Source organism: Paramormyrops kingsleyae, chromosome 15 (assembly GCF_048594095.1).
Source record: "Paramormyrops kingsleyae isolate MSU_618 chromosome 15, PKINGS_0.4, whole genome shotgun sequence".
NCBI classification, from domain to species: Eukaryota; Metazoa; Chordata; class Actinopteri; order Osteoglossiformes; family Mormyridae; genus Paramormyrops; species Paramormyrops kingsleyae.
Window position 1 is genome coordinate 4,693,246 of NC_132811.1, and position 15,821 is coordinate 4,709,066.

General features: G+C 45.6%; 1 protein-coding gene across 1 annotated transcript; it reads left to right on the forward strand.

Moving 5' to 3' along the window:
* Nucleotides 1-736: 736 nt before the first annotated feature.
* rorca (RAR-related orphan receptor C a) lies at nt 737-14,884 on the forward strand. The gene is made up of 10 exons (XM_023843932.2): nt 737-1,094; nt 7,216-7,301; nt 8,101-8,242; nt 8,386-8,817; nt 8,910-9,031; nt 9,785-9,917; nt 10,360-10,467; nt 10,971-11,081; nt 11,182-11,294; nt 11,428-14,884. Exons 1-10 carry the CDS (start codon nt 1,088-1,090, stop codon nt 11,587-11,589), a joined length of 1,416 nt encoding a protein of 471 aa, XP_023699700.2. The 5' UTR covers nt 737-1,087; the 3' UTR covers nt 11,590-14,884.
* Nucleotides 14,885-15,821: the final 937 nt, after the last annotated feature.

Here is a 15,821-nt window from a genome sequence, read left to right on the forward strand (position 1 = left end):
TAGTGAACTATTCAGGAACTTGATCTGACTCATCTCATGGGGGGAAATGAACCACTAGACAACATTATTACATTTTCTCTCCATCAACTAGTAGCCTTTCAAGCAGATGTTAACAGATAGGCCACGTCTCCCCTTCAACATTAACCTCACCATATCACTCAATTATTAAGCATAATGGTGGAAATGCAGTACTGATGTTGCTCAAAATAACTTTAGAAAACCAAATTCAGTCTAAACACCCTGCCTTTGTATCTTAATTGGACAGGCCTTTTTGTAACGGCTTTGTAATAATGCTTTTTCACAAGAGACACGTTGTTATGGTTTAATGTCTTTTAAATTGCAGAATGATGAATTTAAAATTATGGAATAAATTAGATTCTGCTGTGTAATAAACTGACATGCATTAATCAAAGACAAAATTGGTTTAATTGATTTCTGTTTACATTTCGTCATCGTAAACTTATGAAGTGCATTCAACCAGCATGCACTCGTTAAGACAAACTATATTCTTTGAAAATTTCAGACTGAACATCTTGACGATAACAACGATAGAAAACGAACTTCTGGAGAACAAAATGTATTTTTTTTTTGCTCCCTAACGATTTACACATAAAGCACACATAACGCAGGAAAACGCCGCAGGGTTCGACAAGACAACAATTTCCCACGACGACGTTATGACACACTGCCACACTTTCCCACGCGCGCCGCTCCTCCTTAAGCGCGTGGAAACGACGCGCGCCGCTTCGCGGGGCACGAGGCGGGCCAAGCGAAGCGGGATCATGTGAGAGTCCACGCGACGAAAGTAGGTTAGAGCGAGGGGAGGGAAGGAGGCAGAGACAGAGCAGCAAAGCGAGCGGACAGTTCCAGCGCTACGGAGGACGCGGCGAAACGTCCGTAAACACTCACTGGCATTTTATTAGGCTTAGCGACAGGCGCCACTTCTGAAACATATGAGGATTTGCTTCTCTTTTCATTTTTTTCAAAGGCTCCAACCCGGAGCTTTAAGAACTATATTTAGTAATTGTATTTACCTCTTTTATTTTAATGGTTTGTTATTGCATGGCTCGAAGATAATATAACAAAGATGAGAGGTGAGTCAAAATTATCATCCATTACCTCCATGAAAATTCTTAAGCGCGTTCAAGACAATTCTTTTGCCGTCCTCGTTGCGCAAACTATGTGTAAAATTGATTAAAGTTTGTATCGTGGTGCTGTCTGCATAAATAACATTGATTGACTAGGATTAAGGCAGATAGCCGTTTATCTGCGAGACGCCACTTCTATGGCGCAGACGGTGTAAAATTTGTCAAAGTTTACCGAGCAACAGTGCGCGAATGAAGCAGTTTTTCTAATCGGCGCGGAATACACACAGTAAATGTTGTAGGTAATGTTTGAAAACGATTGCATGTCATTCACTTTAAATGAATCGTGGTTGAGCTGCTTCTTCATAAGCTTCAGCTCTTGAAATCGAAGGGAAAAAAATGACGGTGTATTTCGGTCGCTGTTAGCGTGCAACTAGTCTCAATTATGTAAGGCGGGGGAGGGTAGTAATGCGAGTGACAGTATAAGTGAAAGCAAATAATTCTTTATAAATCGGAGAATAATAACTACAGCAAACACGTAATGAGTGATTCATTTATATTGATATACAGCTGTATATAATACTTATTTTCTTTGCAATTGGTGGTCGTTTATAAGTTTTAAATATGAGTTCTATGTTGTTTTCCATATGACAGTGAAGTTTTTGAGATTGTTGATTTTTGTTGCCGTTAATATGGTGGAGCGCGAGCCGGCGTTAACGCGGCGATGCGCGTGTTGTTGTTTTCTGATCGCCAGCATGGCCGGCCGTGTGCGGCGAGGGAGAGGGAGGCTTGGCTGTTCCATTGACCTAGTTCTGTCATTGAGGATTACACAGCATTTAAAGGGGAGCAAGGAAGGGATGTAATGGGATGGGATGGCGGCACATTAAGGAGGCGGGCCCTATTCGGGCCGTCGTGGCAGTCTGATCTTAATCGGGGAGTAAGGAATCGGCTGGTTTTGTTTTGAATTTTGAGAAAAGTGTAGCCATGAACGTAAAACCTTAAACTGCATTTATCCAAATGAAATGCCTGCATCATATCAGTACAGAGCGCGCTGTGATTCCATTTACCACGTTATTATTATTATTAATTATTATTAGTAGTAGTAGTATCATTGTTACTCTTGTTTTGGTTTTTGCTGTTATTGTTGCTGTTGTATGATGTCAGGGAGAATGTTTCGGTTTACTTGAATAAATTACTTTTCGTGTAAGAAGTCTCTTGGTATTAAAAAAAAAAAAAAAAAAACATTTAGAGGAAACCAGTCAACAAATCTCGGAGATTGATAAACCACAGTCAGAGTGATTGATGATGATGTGATCCATCTTTATTTCCTTGTCAGGTTAGGGCCAATTCAAGGGGCAATTTTGCTCTAAGTGACGTTTTGACTTAAAATCTCTACAGCCTTATTCCGAATGCAGAGTTTTGCTTGGTTTGCACGAATTACTTGCTAAAACCAGGAAAGTTACCTTCACTTGTGTGTGTGTGTGTTATTTTTGTGGTTAGAATAGCCCAGGTTCCCCACGCTCTGTGCCATGGTTGTGTCAGGCTCGTGGCAGTGCATTTTGGGCACGATGCTGCCTGATGCTGTCGACACCGCGGGGAGGTAGGGGTGCTGTCAGTCATAACAGAAACGACTGAGAAGCACCCACATGAACCGCAGTCGTGCTCCCAAGCTGGGATCAGTACAGACCTTGTGGAATAGCTAGCAGAGGGACTTAGAGTCAGCTGATACCTCGGAGAGTGTCAGGTGAAGCTGAGCACTGTGTCAAAGGAGCGATTAGTTACAGTGAGCTTGGTAATGCTGGCCAAGCGCTGGCGCAGTTCAGCACAAAACAGCTTCAGGGTGACTATAGCATGTGCCCGGTCATAATGCATTTAATTTTCAGGTACTGGTGCATTCCCTGCTCTGTGGCCACCATACTCACGGTGGGGCTTGGTGCAGCACAGACTCCTGGTTTCGGGGAGTGCTAGAAACAGTGAGCCTTTCAGCATCCTCCTTTGTAAGCTTTTGCGTGTTTGTGCCTGGATGCGGAGCTGCTCACGGGTCTGACTGCCTGACAATCTGACAGCTGTCAGGCCACAGACCATAGCTGAGATGCATCCCCTTGGTGTGTGAGGAATGGCTCTGGGCAGAGGGCAGATGACGCAGCGTGTTTCAGTACTGGGAGCACTGGGAGACGGGAATCCACCAAGGAAAATGTAGATGCCATTTTACAAGTATCCTTTCATGGATGATTTTTCTTATTGTTAAAATAAACTGATATCTGTACTTTTTTTTTTTTTTTTACTTTCCACACCTGCTAATTGCCTTCTCACATCTCTTATTGAAGTTAATTATTAAATGTATATCTATATTAAATAATAGTATTTTAAAAATGGCCACAGTAAATTATGTAAGAGAATGGCGCTACAAAATTAAGCACCTCAGTCTGTGTTGGTTGTCAGGGAGTAAATTATACGAGTAGATAGATATTTTTAGATTTACCAGGAGGCATGAGTGATTCAACAAATTCCCTTTTACAGTAAAAACTGCTGCTATTATCCGTTGGCGTCGTTGCTCTTTGCCGGTTGCTCTCAGTCCTGATCCAGGGGGGCTCCTCTGATGGCTGGTTTTTTGCTCCAGCCAAAATTTTAGTGAATGAGGCTTAAAGGAACTGCAAAAAAATGTCATGTAGCATCCATTACCAATCACAAATAACAGGCAATAAAAGCGTGAGCCCGTTTATGCAACCATGATGCGTTACATGTCACGCAGCTTACATCATTTGAGTATTCAAACAATAGTAAAAACAGTATGAGCCTTAATTAGGTTCAGTCAATCATTCATGTGCCTAATTGTTCGTTGAGCTGTACTGTCACTCGTTATGTGACATAAATATATTTGCTCATTTTTACAATGTATGCAGGGAAAAAAACAGGAGAGCGGATATTATTCCTCCACCGAGATCTCTGACAATGAATTCAGTCGATGCCCAATCACACCTGTTTGCTAGCAGATGAATCAAAAATCAGCAAACCCAGGTGGCTCTGTGGCAGCAGGCTTGAGTGTGTGTGTGTGTGTGTGTGTGTGTGTGTGTGTGTATATATCTGATTATATCTATTCAGAAATGCTCTTTTTAAGAGTGGAAAGGCCCTATGAACTGGGAGATGATGAATGTGGGGGGGTCCCCTGTTGGCCTGTGTTTCAGTTGAGGGGTTATGGGTTTCAGCCCAGACCAGAAAGCGCTGGCTGCACATGAAACACTCATAACGGAGGCTAAACCGAGGACATGGTGTGCAGATGCCATGTATAAGCTAAACAGAACCTTTGGACACAGCCAGGTCACTTAATAAAGGGAGATAAGAGGACAAAGTCTCAGCAATTGACCAAGACTTCAGCCTGGCGTTCTGTAACGAAGCAAATTATGCTCTGGGTGACCGACTGCGCAAAATGTACAGAAAAGTGCATTGTAACCTTTCATGGGAATAGGCTATGGAAGAATCTGCATGACTCACCTTTTATTCGGCTTTTACTGAGTGCCTTGTAATACGTCTCTTGTCATGCTAGACGGGCAAACAATGACGTGTTTAACTGAATATCTCTGATAAATGTTTGAATATCTCCTCCTTGCAGTGTAGTCCAAAGGATATAAAAGGCTAAATACCAGAATAGAAATCCTTAATTTTTTCAGCAGCACCAGAGAAAAGGGGGTGTAATCCACATTCGTCCGTGTGCTGCCTAAGGCATTCACTGCATGTGTATCTGCAGGAGAGCTTTTCCCTCCAAGAACGCGAGGACATGATTCTTGGAGTGTTGATAAATACAGCGAAATGCTTGGTGTTACAGTGTGAAACTGGACTGTGTTAACTGCAGTACTTCCTGACGGCTCACAGAACAGTGACCTGGAGCAATTACCGGAATCGTTTTTATCACTATGACAGCAGTCTGGGGGTCACAGAATACCCCTCTCTGCATTCCCATCTATATTAAATGGTTGTAGAATAACCTCTTAATCTTTTATTAGTCGATTTTTATTGATTCCTCCCCCCCCCAGATTCCCTCCTAATATTAATTTATTGGCATATTGTATTCATGTTTGTTATAAGTATGCAGCAATTATTTATGTTGTATTATGCCATTTAGTTATTGATGTGTCTTACATTCATTTGCCTACTCTTTACAATGTAAAACGTACATTTCAAAAGTGTGGACATAAAATATGTTTTATGGAAATATAACATGAAAAGCAGCTTATGTAATTCTGGTCTCTGCAGGCCTATTTGTACTGCAGCCCCCTGGCTTTCTGCTGTGTGACTGGGGACTGAATTAAAAATAGTTTTATGTCAGCGTGCAGAGACAGCTGAAACTGCGGTCGCATGCTACACGTTTCGGAGTCCGTATAAGTTACTGCGTCGCTGTTTTTCACGACGTGTAGGTAGTGCCCTCAACTCCACACGGCCTGCATCTTGAGGAAGTTTTTTTTTTAACCAGTTATATATTCATTAATGTCAGTAAGCGTTACGGTGACCTTTTGAATGTGATTATCAAGGGTTCACTGGCTTTGGAATGTTAAAGTCTGTTTTCGTAAGTGAAGAAGAGGGCCACATTCACTGTCGTTTCTGATTGGTCTACCTTACAACCTTAAAAAAACAGGAATCAGATTGTTGTCCTCACTGTGCCACCATCCACAGCCCCCCCCCACCACCGCCCCCTTGCCGTTCAGTGGGAAAGTGTGTCAGTAGAACAGCTCGTCCACATAGCCTGACCGTGCTGCCGCTGATTGACATTCAAAGCAGCAAGCCAGCGGCGGAGCTAAGCGCACGGGAGCCAATGAGCAGCAAGTGCAGCGGCAGAGGGGGGCGGGCCCATTCCGGCGTTGCTAGGGTGACCTCCCTTGAATGAGCGTGTTTGTGGAATGGTGGAATGTAGCCAGAAGGCAGTTATATAACACAGAAAGGGTGGGGGCGACAGGGAACTGGGCGGCATGGGAGAGGGAGAGAGTGCAAAGGGCGCTTTCCATGACATTTGTTCTTCGGTTTCTCCCTCCTTCCACTTAGCAGCTCATTAGGTTTCACCGTCTCCTCAAAGCCCGAGCCCACGGGGCACATTCCGGATTGTTCTTATTAACCTGTCTCGGCGTACGCCGACCGTGCTTCCCTTCATATCTCCATAGGTGATGCGTTAAGTGACCCGCAGGCCTCTCTGGCTGAGTAACGTCCGTCCAGCCGCCGAGCTGCGCGCTTCTTTCCTGTTGCTATAAATGAGACGTTACCTAACGCCTTGCGTCACGAGGCGCAGCCACAAAAAGAAAAGGCCGACGCGGCCCGCCGACGCGTCACTGCAGCCCGGAAGGCTCTCGTTTTCTAGGTAGCTTCCACTTGTGCCTCAAACAGAACATGAGCCAAGGAAACCTGATCTATCTAATGCAGCTGGCCTGCTGTACTGTTAGGGGTGGGGTGGGGGTCGGGGGGGGGAGCTGCCTTTTAGGTAACTAACTGGGTGAAAAGAAAGCAACAGCTGTGTACAGAATCATGTAGATTTTTTTATTTTTTTTTTGAGCCAATTAATTTTCAGTAACTTAATTCCCAGTCCTGGTCTGAACCCCATTGTTAATGAAGGCTGTAAATATAGGCAGGTGGGTTGGTGGGCAGTACTGTAGCCTCACAGCACCCGGGCCAGAGGTTCGAATGCTTACTTTATAAAGCTCTATCTTCCTGATAATATTCTGCTGCAGTTGCACTGTGTGCACTATTGTGTTTGACCGCCGCGTGATTTACTTGAAGGTGCCTGTTATTACCATCATTGCAAAGTCATTTTAATGCCAGCCATTAATTCAGCCGCTGCGATAACAGGTCTAAGCATATATTGGCTGCAATCTTTACAAGGTGTTGTACTGCTGAAATTTCCACTTGCAGATAACTTGACTTCTCTGTAAGAATAGTGGTAAGCAGATTTTATAGGGGTTTTCTTGTCAGGAATAAAGCAGAGAAATTACAGGATTTTTTTAGCAGTTATAAGAAAGACTGTAGGCTGCATGGGGAAAAAATGCTCAATGGGGGGATCTTTAAGGGGGAGCTATTGCTCAATGGGGGGGCTATTGCTCCAGACCACGTTATCAGTGTTTTCTCCTGTTCCCTCTCGTTTTATCTCCAGCTCAAATTGAAGTAATCCCATGTAAAATCTGTGGGGACAAATCATCTGGGATCCACTATGGCGTGATCACCTGTGAAGGATGCAAGGTGAGAGCTCTGAACACAGCGCTACGTAGAGATTCAGTTCAATAACATTTATTTTCATATAGCGCCTTTCACAATAAAGTCGCCCCAAGGCGCTTTACATGGGTGTGTTGCCATACATTCCTGCATCATTTATACAGATCTGTTTACACCCTGCAGCAAACCATAACAAACCGTGTGTATGGATACATATTGCTCAGCACCTGCTCTGTCGGGGCGGGGCCCATTTTCATGGCCCTTCCTGTCGCTCTCTCTGTCCCTCATGAGCCGCGGCCCTTCCTGTCGCTCTCTCTATCCCTCGTGAGCCGCGGCCCTTCCTGTCGCTCTCTCTGTCCCTCGTGAACCGCGGCCCTTCCTGTCTCTCTCTCTGTCCCTCGTGAGCCGCGGCCCTTCCTGTCTCTCTCTCTGTCCCTCGTGAGCCGCGGCCCTTCCTGTCGCTCTCGCTGTCCCTCGTGAGCCGCGGCCCTTCCTGTCGCTCTCTCTGTCCCTCGTGAGCCGCGGCCCTTCCTGTCGCTCTCTCTTTCCCTCGTGAGCCGCGGCCCTTCCTGTCGCTCTCTCTGTCCCTCGTGAGCCGCGGCCCTTCCTGTCGCTCTCTCTGTCCCTCGTGAGCCGCGGCCCTTCCTGTCGCTCTCTCTCTCTGTCCCTCGTGAGCCGCGGCCCTTCCTGTCGCTCTCTCTGTCCCTCGTGAGCCGCGGCCCTTCCTGTCGCTCTCGCTGTCCCTCGTGAGCCGCGGCCCTTCCTGTCTCTCTCTCTGTCCCTCGTGAGCCGTGTTAACTTCTCCTCGTGGGGTTTGTCCACACAGGGATTCTTCCGGCGTAGTCAGCAGAACAATGCCATGTACTCCTGCTCCCGGCAGAGGAACTGTCTGATCGACCGCACCAACCGCAACCGATGCCAGCACTGCCGTCTGCAGAAGTGCCTGGCACTGGGGATGAGTCGCGATGGTAAGGAGACGGACCGCGGTCGTCACCGGGCCGCTCAGTGTGACCCGTAGACAATACAGCGCGGCTAAACGTGGACCGACAGTATGTCTCACATGATCATCATCGTCACGAAATCTTCTCTCTTTGCCGTCTTTGTGCCATAGCCGTCAAGTTTGGCCGCATGTCCAAAAAGCAGCGAGACAGCCTCTATGCCGAGGTCCAGAAGCACCAGCAGACGCAGGAGCGCGGTGGCGGGATCCGGGACGACGGGGGCGAGAACGCCGTCCACAGTAGAGCCTACAGCAGGAGCTCCGGCTCGGCCCTCAGCGACCTCGACGACATCACCACGCTGCCTGACGGACTGCTCTTCGACCTGCCCCTAACACCAGAGGGCGCCAGCGAGTACTGTGCCCTGGAGCTCCTGGGAGGGAGCGCCGGGAGCAGTTCGTCCACGCAGAGCTCGCCGGAGCAGAGCAGCCTGGACTTCGCAGACGGCAGCCTGGTCGACCACGAGTATCAGCTTCTCCACGAACCCAGCCTCTTCGCACACTCCCTCCTCAACGGCTCCCCCGCCAGCTGCTCCCTGCTCGAGATCGGTGGGTCATCCCCTTCAGCTAGGGCTGCCTTTGTGATGCTGTGCAAATCCATGTCTCGTGGGTTTCTGGAAGGAGTTTTTCCTTTTTTTTAGAGCGCATTACCCAGAGTGTGGTGAAGTCCCACCTGGAGACGTGTCAGTACAGCACAGAGGAGCTGAAGAGTCTCATGTGGAACCAGTACACACCTGAGGAGATCCGTATCTACCAGAGCAAGGTGATGTACTACAACACTACAGTGCTGAGTCAGTTCTTCATATCGTCGCTAAACGATTAAAAACCATGTTCATTTCTTGATCATTGTGACTTTTTACTATAGATAGGAATACGCCCATTCTTCTCCATGTACTGATAGTGTCTGACATCAAATTGGCCAATGAAAAGATGTCTTATGAAGTCATCTATACTACCATTTATGTTCGTACTGGTTACCATTTATATTCATGATGGTAATTTGCATGGATTACTTTATATAACTAATTTTAACAACATTGATAGCTAGATTAGCTAACATCACTTTTTTATTGTGAATATAAAGTGAGGTTAGTTTATGCCTAGTTGACGTTGACATAGCCATTGCTGGCAACAGTCCATGTGAGTCCATTTAAAACATTAAACTGTTCACTGTTAAGGGTGCTAACGGTGCCTCAATTTTTGGAGATGCTTGTTTTTTATTGGACAGTGATGATGTATGTATACTATACATATAGTACAAGTGGTGTTTTCTGGGACTGTATTGATCATAGCATTGTTTAGAATCATCTGTCCGTAGTGACTCACAGTAGTGAGTAACCTCCTCTGCCGTATGATGTTGGGTTCGATTTCCTCTCACACTGGGTCGCTCTGTTTCTTTCACCCACTGCTGATCCTTCAGGGTACACCCCCGGCATGTTAACGAAGTGCGGTTACAAACGCCAGCGTCTCACGCTCATAGGATTAACGGATGTGGCCCCCGGCTCTTGTTTTCCAGTCTGCGGAGGTCATGTGGCAGCAATGTGCTCACCAGATCACCAACGCCATCCAATACGTGGTGGAGTTCGCCAAGCGCATTGCCGGCTTCCTGGACCTGTGTCAGAATGACCAGATAATCCTTCTCAAAGCAGGTCACTATAAGTACCCCTTATAAGCATGTGAGCCAAAACAAAAATATTCCCGAGCTCTATGTTCAAAATGTTTGGAGTCGTTCCATGTTAATTACAGACTCCCTACTGCTCTGTTATTGGCTCGTGGGAGTTTTACTTGCACAAATATGTTCTGAGGACAGTACAAAAAATGATTGGTTCAGTGAGATAACCAATCAGATTGTATAGGAGACATCTGATTGGTTGGTCCAGCCTCCTCTAGTTGCTTAGACCCGCCTCCTCTACAATCCGATTGGTTACCTCTCTGAACCAATCATTTTCGTCCGGCCTCAGAACATGTTTGTGTAAGTAAACCTCCTATGAGCCTGTTGTTCTTTGCACGCTATCTACCTATTCTGGCCCTTTGTGAATCATTTTCCTTCGCTTCCCTTTTAATGTTCGTTCTGTGCTCCCCCCCCCCCAGGATGTTTAGACATTCTCCTGATCCGCATGTGTAGAGTCTACAACCCACTGAACAGCACTTTGCTTTTTGACGGCAAGCACGCTGGTGTGCAGCTCTTCAAGGCTCTCGGTGAGATTTCATTACCTTATTAGCCTGCATCGTGAAAATCCAGGTGTTCTCTTTCATTTGTGGTCATGCTCGCATTGGTTTTATAATTTAATGGCATTTTTAAATCCCAGTAATAACTGTGCCATAAAGTTGGGGGGGGGGGGTTCAGGACGATTCCAAGGGCCCCTGAATGACAGGGGCTCTAAAGAGTTTGGAGCTTAATTGGATTGGTCTGGGTAGGGGGCTCAAAATCTTTAGCGACACCCCTACCCTGTAATTAAATTTAAAGGCAGTTTAAAGAATTTTTCTTACCTGAGTGAAACTTGCTGTAATTATTTTTAAATGTTCAATAATATATGAACAACAGAACAACAGACTCTCAAATGGTCCTAAGAGTCAAGTATGTTTGATTTAAACAAACTACTAAAAAAATAAAAATTTCTGGCAAACTCAGGGAAGTGACTCTGGAAACATAGAAAATTAGTGGCTGAGTGACACACAGCTATGCCCCTCCACCCCTGCAGGCTGCGACGACCTGGTCAGCGCTGTGTATGACCTGGCAAAGAGCCTGTGCCGGCTGCAGCTCACCGAGGAGGAGATGGCCCTCTTCAGTGCCGCTGTCCTGCTGTCACCAGGTAGGTCTCATGCACAGGTACACGGGGCAGCAGCTTCGAAGCCAGGCCTTCTGGAGCTTCAGGGGCCCTGGGCACACATGCACTGTCTCTTTTATTCCAGACCGACCGTGGTTGACTGACACCCAGCAGGTTCAGAAGCTGCAAGAGAGGGTTTATCTTGCGTTGCAGCATTGTCTCCACAGGGGGGGCGCTAGTGAGGAAAAACTGGCCAAGGTAGCTTACTTGACTTCTTATTTTCTTATGTGAAGCAGCCAATATCACAGTATACATTTTAGTAGTAGGTGGCTTATAAAAAATAACCAAAACCATGTCTACTCTCTCTCTCCCTTTTTTCTCTTTGTCCAAGATGGTGTCCAAATTGCCCATGATGAAGTCCATTTGCAACCTTCACATCGACAAGCTTGAGTTTTTTCGCCTGGTTCACCCAGAAACGGCGTGCAGTTTCCCCCCTCTCTACAAGGAGGTGTTTGGGAGTGAAATCACCTTCCCGGACTCCACTGTGAGCTAAGGCCGATCAGAGAGCAAGATGGAAGGATACAGAGAGAGAGAGATGTGTTGAAATGGACAGAGACAGCGATTTGGGAGGATTATACAAACCCAAAACGCCACCAGCAACTCTGCGACAATCCCGCACGCAACACTTTAATAAATTGTGACACGCTGCCCCCATCTTGGGTTTCTTCTGTGACGCCCAATCCAGTGCAGCCGTTACACGAGGGTGGTGCACTTCTCGTAGGCCGTCCCCTGCATACCGCCACACTGTCGGGAGAAACGTCCCAGGCTGTAAAGCGGTTCCCCCTGTTCACCTCACGTACGACCCCCGGAACCTGAAGTGCCCTGTAATGTGACATCTCGCCCTCCCGAATCTCTACCATCCCTCCACCCAAGCGGAGCACGAATGTACCCCAGAGCCCCAGCCCAGATCGTGAATGTACCCGTGTTCTGTTTCCCTTACGGCTGTGCTTCTGTGATGCCTGTTTGTTGATCCGGGGCCCGGCTATTGTCGATAGTGCCCTTTTCTTTGCCATTTCATCCCCTGAACAAATGAAGGGACCAAGTTAGGATACCATTCACCATAGGTTCAGTGTGACATAAGCTCACCGTGTGATGGATTCGGCAGTATGCTGTAATGACAGATATGCACCAGCAGGGTGGAAGATCATTCTGCACTGGCGCAGTGCAGTAACTCACTGACCTGTGTCCATTGGGGCATGTTCAGTAGGCACCTTTTGGAGCTGCTCTTTTCAAGATGCAGTAGGCGAGCTCATACGCACTACCTGTTCCTGCCCGGGAATGCCAAAATAAGCACCTTTTTTTATTTATTAATGAGTGTGTAAATCCACCTTATCGTGAACGTGTGTCCCCAAGGAAACGTTGAAGAAAGTGTGAGAGACAGAGGGAGATGGTCAGGCGAGATAGTGGAGCTGAAACGGTCCCCCAGTGACTGCCTCGGGGGTTGGGGGCTTAAGATGGGGATGGAGCGTCTCTGGTGCCGCTGCTCTCCCCCCTCTACTCCCAGAGCTCTGAGGATTGACACTCTAAGCACGGTGCCCTCCTGAAGTCGTCACATGCTGCCCCCGGAAATTGCAGCGGCGCAGCTCAGCCGAAAAGGCTTTAGCGGAGACGCTCAGTGGGGACGACGGGCTGCAGTGAGCGGCGTGACTGATAAGACGGGAAGTTTTAATGCCACTTTTTCGCGGACTGACTCGGAGTGGCCCCGTCGTTTCTCACACTGCACTGCACCTCTGCGGAAGCCTCAGTTATGGACTGTGGAATCAGAGCAGATTAAAATAGCAGAAGTGGGGGAGGCGGGAAAAGACAAACTGCACTCAAACTTTGGGAGTGAGAGAGAAGGCGGGACGGAGCGGGAGTGACAGAAATCCCCTGCAGCCAGTGAGACCGAGGTAGCCTTACTCGGAACAGACTGCAGTTTTAATTGAGTCCATCTGCATTGTAAATCTTGAGTGGAAGTCAGCATTGCATCAGTGTCTCTCCTCACTCACTTCGCTCGGGTCCTGCGTCGCCATTCCACTTTGACACATGTGAGGGCTGACAGAGCCCTCAGTCCCCCCCCGAGTTTGGGACTATTTGTTATTTTTTATATGTGCTCTTGTGTGTTCTTCGGTGCAAAAGAAAATGAGGGATAAATTGATAGGGATAGCTGTGTCTCACGCGATTTAGTACCTACCCTGCTCTGTTTGTGATGAGTCAGGCTTGGTCTTGCACTGCTGAGTGCCAGCGATGACGTCATCTGAGTCCACTGGGCCCCGGATTCCAACTTCTGAGCTTAAAGATGCAGCTGGAAGATAGAAACCTCCCTAGATGACGTCTCTGAGGTGTGCTGAATGCGCCCGTGTGCCGAGTTCCAGCACACAAACACTCGATATTACACAACGGTCAGTAGCCTGAAGACAAGTTCTAGATATATCAAGTTGGCAAGACCGGCCAGTGATTTAATGGTTAGACAATCACAAATATGCATTGTGAGCAGAGAGTGTTTTCTTGCAACTATGCCGTCCAGTTACATAAGCTCAGCTGCACAAGATCTCACTCTGCACTGCTGGGACAGTGCGGCATCCCCCATGCTGTTCCTTTTACTGTCAGAGTTCGTGGTAGGATATCTGTCGTCTGGTGCTGAAACATACAGTGTCGTGATGGGACTGTGCAATAGTCAGTCTTTCCCATTCCCACAGCTGGGGAGTGATACACCTCAACGGTGCCACCCCCCCCCCCCCCCCCCCAGAAGCTTATTTGGCACAGGGACAGAAGCAAACACGGCATAAAAAGTGTATGGAAACAAGAGTATTATGATTTAAGCTAATGACACAATCGAAAATAAAGACTGGAAGAGTGGAATCTTCGCAAATGTCCTCGTCTGTCCACGTCTATTGAAATTGACCTGGAGGTGATGTTAAATGTATACACACAATCGCTCAGGGAGATAGCTAGGCTCTCTGTCCTATGGTGTCTTCTCCAGTTAGCCTAGCGTCACACCTAACACAGAATAGAAGAGCTTGCACCTCGATCACTGTGTACAGTGGATGTTTTTGTGAGTGCTAATCACAGAATTATCAAAGACTTTACCCTCGTCTGATATCGATGTTATTACAGGTCTTTTGAGCCTGAACTGTAGAAGACATAGAATCTAAAATTACGAATAAAATATAAATTTGGATTTATTCTTTGAATTTAGTGTTGGATTGTTTTTGTTTATCTCCCACTACTCAGTTTTTTATTTCCTGTTTTAGTATTTTGTTTCCCCTTTTTGTCTTGTTAAATTGTAATTCTATTTTTTTATGGAGAATGTTTTTAAAGAGAAAAGTACCAAAAATAGTTATTTTTTTTAGTCAAGAACTTTGTCCTAGAAGCTTATTTTGACATTTTAAAATGGTAGGGAGATAATGACTGTGTGTAATTTTGGTGTTTAATAACTTCTCGAGGATGTGTACATATGTGTGTGTATGTATGTATGTATGTACACATATACATGATAAAATATATAATTATTATGCAATAATTACTTTAGATTTGTATACAATACGTATTATCTAATCATCCATCCATTTTGTAAGGTGGGGGTCATGGGGGGGACCTCCTTCAGGCAGCATGGAGCACAGGGCTGGGTGACACCCAGTTCATCACACGGCACATACACACAATCACACACTACCACTAAGAGACATTATTCATTAATGCGTTTAATAGAAAGCTTGAAAAGTTATTAAACACATTTAGTGATATTATTGTACAATGGATACTGTATCTGGTTTAAAGAATGTAATAAAGATCTTTTTTGCATATGGCAGGATCTACTGTGTGGATGTATTTCTGTTTTTGTTCATAATACTAATTAAAATTTACAGATACATGCACCTTAACGGGGATTAAAAGGATTAACTTTCAGTTTTTCTTTAAGTGAAATATCTTAATTTTTGTATTTCAATCATAAAGGTGTCTTTTTTGTTAAAGTATAAGAGTGTGTGTGTGTGTGTATATATATATATATATATATATATATATACACACACACACACACATGTACTAATCTTTTATTAATCACTATTTTGTAACTATCTCAAAATGTTTTGTTTAACCGAGTTATGAGTGTACTGTAATTTTTTGTGTGTTTAGTTTATGGTGTTTAAATGTATTACCTTGCTGGCCTTGTCTCTTGCCGTAAATCACACACAAGCTATTTGACTTCATAATACATAATCTAGATCTTTTATAATAGGTTATTCCATGACACTAGCTACTGAAGCTTAACTGTGTTACAGGAATACATGGAAATGTTCTGTGAAATGGAACTTCAAAGTAGCATCGATGCTTAAATCACTTCATTCGTTACCTGCCCCTCTATGACATGAAAAAAGCAGTTCCATAATTTCAATACAAAAATATGGGTGCAAACCTGTCTAGGGTTCTCTGCCTTGTGCTCCAAGCTTCCGGAATGTTCTCCAGGCTTGAGGTGTCCCTGCACTAGCTAATGAACGGGTGGATGAAGCCTTGCCCAGTACCTCACTGACGAATGTTGACATCTGGGCAAAATATGGATTGTCCAGTAACACCTGAATGAAGCAGGAAAAAATATTAGAATTTATATAATTTATAACATCACTTGGTGGAAACATCATAATTTTTGCTATACTGGTTTTAGCAGTGATATTGGCCAAAAGCCCTGATTTAACGTAGTTACTATAGTATTTGAGTGATCTAATTTAATTAACTGGCATATAAAGG

What these genes read in the sequence shown, in the direction of transcription:
- rorca (XM_023843932.2), top strand. An exon ending in TCACCTGTGAAGGATGCAAG is followed by an intron (nt 7,302 to 8,100) that starts GTGAGAGCTCTG and finishes TTGTCCACACAG; the next exon opens with GGATTCTTCCGGCGTAGTCA. An exon ending in ACTGGGGATGAGTCGCGATG is followed by an intron (nt 8,243 to 8,385) that starts GTAAGGAGACGG and finishes TTTGTGCCATAG; the next exon opens with CCGTCAAGTTTGGCCGCATG.